General features: G+C 39.5%; 1 protein-coding gene across 2 annotated transcripts in view; it reads left to right on the top strand.

Annotated features, from left to right (window-relative positions):
- The first annotated feature begins 727 nt into the window (after positions 1-727).
- psph (phosphoserine phosphatase) overlaps positions 728-3,946 on the top strand; it is a 5,879-nt gene continuing 2,660 nt past the window's right edge. The window contains exons 1-3 of one of the 2 annotated variants that reach the window (XM_014005294.1): positions 728-839; positions 1,373-1,516; positions 1,603-1,737. In XM_014005294.1, the coding sequence (XP_013860748.1) occupies positions 1,377-1,516; positions 1,603-1,737 (275 nt within the window). In that variant the 5' untranslated portion in view covers positions 728-839; positions 1,373-1,376. Of the gene's footprint in view, positions 840-1,129; positions 1,252-1,372; positions 1,517-1,602; positions 1,738-3,946 lie in introns of those variants that run through there. The other variant, XM_014005293.1, reaches the window with a different exon arrangement.

The following is a 3,946-nucleotide window of genomic DNA, read 5'->3' on the forward strand; positions in this document are numbered from 1 at the left end:
AAAAAAAAAAAAAAAAAAAAAAAAAAAAAAAAAAAAAAAAAGACAATGAGCACCTGAAATGAACTGCTTCACCATGGTTCTCCATTCAAAGGAGTCAACAGCTGTTGTTTAATATCACGTGACATGTCTGTCTGAGTCATTGGGGTTTTCTGAACGTGTGCTCTGAGGGACAGAATCAAAGTATGGTAGTCTGATGAATAAATAATTCATAAGAATAAACTTGTTTTTAAGCTTCAGTATCAGACAATATTTATTCTTGAACACAAATGACTAAACTGCAGCAGAAAAAACAGTTTTACTCAAGAACAGGAAAACAGGATCTCTGATACGCTCTGTTTATGCAGCTTCTCATGAAAAGTTGTATTCTTTACTTCGAAAATTAGCTTCTTTATTTTGTTGATTTTTGTTTCTCTATTGCATATTGCCTTTGTGATGTTTAAACTCAATTGTTTGAGGTGATATAAAGGCAAAGATGTCTGCTAGATACAATTAAATTCATTTTTATTTACACCAGCCTATTTTTTTGATCCAAATCAAAACATAAATACATGGTTTGATTAAAAAAAAGAAAGATCAGTAAATAACAAAACTTAATTGTGTTTTTGAATCGGCTCTCGTTCATGAATCGAGCTAAATGAACCGATTCCATTTAAGAGCCTGAATTCTCATCACTACCAGATGGAAAGGAGCCAAGCCGAGTCAACTGTCAGTGGGCGGGGCCTATGTCGGCTTCCCTCTGATTGGTCCGCTGCTCGGCTCCTCTTTTCCTCATCGATGAACTGAATCGGCTCATGTAAAAAAAAACTGCTGCTTGTGCCTTATCAAAGCTCCTTTTACCGGTAAGTATATATATATAAAGGCGCCTATTAAAATATTTTGAACACGTTATTTAAGAAGACGCTGTTGGTGTCGCAACGTTAAACAGCTTACCGCAGCGAARAAGCAGTCAAATAAATCAAAGAAGTATTCGCCGTCTCCGGGTCTTTTACGTAAGGCTTTCAATTAGTGCGCCCTTTTAAGCTCCGAGTTTTTCGTATGTAASGCGAAAAGGCTGAGCCAGGGCAGGTTTTATAGTCTTCGGGTTCCTCCTGTGGTAATAATTGATCCTCTATAGCGTCCTTGATACTTCTGGGTGACGCAACACGGATAGAGGATGTCCAGTCCGTCCATCCCTGGCCCGTCTCGTTTGCTGTGTAATACTGTTCGCCTGCTGGAGCAGTTCTTTGAGTTCAACWCGATTCAGAACAATGTGTACATAGTTTATTTTTAAGTTGCATTGCCCACTCCTGTATGCATTTAGATCACTGGTAATGTCCCAGTTCAGGCTCAACACCATGACAATCTGACATGTAACGCTTGTGTTTTGTTTCAGCACCATGAACACTCTCTCTCAGACTAAGGAGCTCTTCAGGAGAGCGGAAGCCGTGTGCTTCGACGTGGACAGCACAGTCATCAAGGAGGAAGGCATTGACGAGCTCGCCAAGTTCTGCGGCGTGGGAGACGCCGTCAGAGAGATGTATGTGTGCGACAGCCAGTTYGAATATACTGCCTGCGTTTCTCCCGCAGAAATAAAGCCATCCCCGCGTCACCTTCTCGTTTCAGGACCCGCAAGGCCATGGGCGGCTCGATGACGTTCAAGAAGGCCCTCACCGAGCGTCTCTCCATCATCCGGTGCTCCAGAGAACAAGTCAACAAACTCATCACTGACCACCCGCCTCAGCTGACTCCAGGCATCAAGTGAGTGTGTGAAGAATTTGATAACGTAAATCAATTCAACAGACTACATTCTGCCCTTTGTACGGAAATAAATTGACACGGAAATCCTGTATTCCTACCTTGAGCAGTGAAGAACAAACTGATTTGTGGCGTTGTATTCCTCCAGATTAATATAATTTGCTCAGATTTGCCTTCCTGTTTGTGTCACCTGTCCCAAGARTCTGTGCCTAAAAGTTTCAAATATAGATTTAATAAATGTGTGATAAGATAATGAACAAAGACAGTCATGCTTATAACCTAGTTTGCAACAGATCAAGACCTTTTCTAAGTTTTGTGCATATTTCCTGAACACACTGATAAAAATGGTCCGCTGATGTTGCACCACTGCACATGTTCAGGTTAAGGAAAGTAAACACGATGTGTTGTAATCGGCTGTGCTGAGTTTCTTTGACGAGCACGTCGCTTATGGAACGCCACATTTTCTGTTGTTCTTCATAAGAGCTTGAACAAAACATGTCCCTGTCTGCTATGAATTACACCTTACTGGTGTTAAGTCACTGCGTTGTGTTGTGCTCAGGCTTGTCTCACTGTGATAGCAGACATTAGCTGTTTCTCTACCCGTCTGTTTCAATTTTCAGTCCTACAGTGGACAATTTCATAGATGTTAGAAAAATCAAACTGCAGTAGCCTCATGGGTCAAAGATGATCCTCACTGATGTCACAGGGTCAAAGGTTACATACAGGCTTTTGTTTAAACTTTCCAGCTTTACATCCCTGAAATGTCAAACGCTTTGTTCCCTACATTGTGCCTATCTGTCCATTTATACAAAAAGTAAAGAAATTTGTGTTTGGTAGATTATTTCTGTGTTATAACAATACGTCTTGGCAATAAAGCTTATTGGCAGCACCTGAGGGTACCAGAAGCTCAAAACAAGTTTCAATAGCAAACAGGAACGAAAGTTGTTTGGCWGAGAAGATTTGGGAAAAAAAAAATTATGTTACATACTCAGCTCTGCTGCTCTTCCCACAAATGCATGTTCCTTACAAATGTGGCGCCATTTAAAAGGGAAATTAACAGGCTTTCCTATAAGATAGGGATGTCCCGATCCAGTTTTTTTGGCTCCCGATACAATCCGATTTTTTAAATGATTAGTCTTTCCGATACCGATCCGATTGTTTTATTTCTTTCCAAGTGACAAGGTTGGTAGTATTAAAGCGAGCCCTGCTGTTCCCACCATGAGGAACATCCAGTTTACAGATTTTGCAAGATGCAGTTTCAGCATCGTTTTCCATTGAAAAGTGTTCCCACACTGTGGACATGGTTGCAYACTTGTGTGCGTCTTGACTTCTTAATGGCAGTTGTGAAGCATGATGATGCTGAAAACTGGATCGGCCCGATCACATGACAAAATCCGATTCTAACCGATTTTCAAAAAAGAAAAAGAAAAAGGCCATATCTGCCACCGATACCGATACTGAGTATCTGATCGGAACATCCCTAGTATAAGATCATAAGGCAGTCCACAGTAAGTTATCGATGTGATGTCACAAATTTTAAAGATAGAAAACGTCACCTAAAAAAATCTTGAGTGGTACTTAAAAAGTCTAGTACTTTGATCATAAAACGGTTTGGATAATAATACACTGAACTTATATAGCGCTTTTTAGGAGACTCAAAGATGCTTGGTGGTTGTATGTTACAATGTAATAAAAGCGGGTATTCAATAAGTAAGTTCTTCACACCATAGACTTGAATAAGATCACTAGACTGAGCCCCGCCCATACCGTCCCTGGTAGCGTCTGTGACAGCATGGAGGAGCAAAAATGGTGTCCAAAAGGGCAACAGATTATGGCCWCCATAGAAACTAATAGATAAACAGCAAACTGAACCAGATCTCTTTCACAGATTATTGGTCATGTTTTTACAATAAATTAATAACCATGTTAATCTCATTCAACAATCACATAAAACAGATTTATACCAGAAAATTATATAATTTAAAAGTAACAATGATCTAAAACAGACCTGAAGTCAGCCTGTAACTTAGAAAAATGATGACTTTCGCTAGTAATAAAGTATATTTATTATTTCTTCTTACTGTCATAAAAATATTAATATTTATATTTACCAGTCAACAGTTAGAAAATGTTTACTGGTTTTAGGATGAAACTTGTCTCTAGCTAACCATCTTCTCAACAAGTCAGGTTCCTCTAACAGGAACCTAAAAAT

Source organism: Austrofundulus limnaeus, unplaced genomic scaffold, assembly GCF_001266775.1.
Source record: "Austrofundulus limnaeus strain Quisiro unplaced genomic scaffold, Austrofundulus_limnaeus-1.0 Scaffold29, whole genome shotgun sequence".
NCBI lineage: Eukaryota > Metazoa > Chordata > Actinopteri > Cyprinodontiformes > Rivulidae > Austrofundulus > Austrofundulus limnaeus.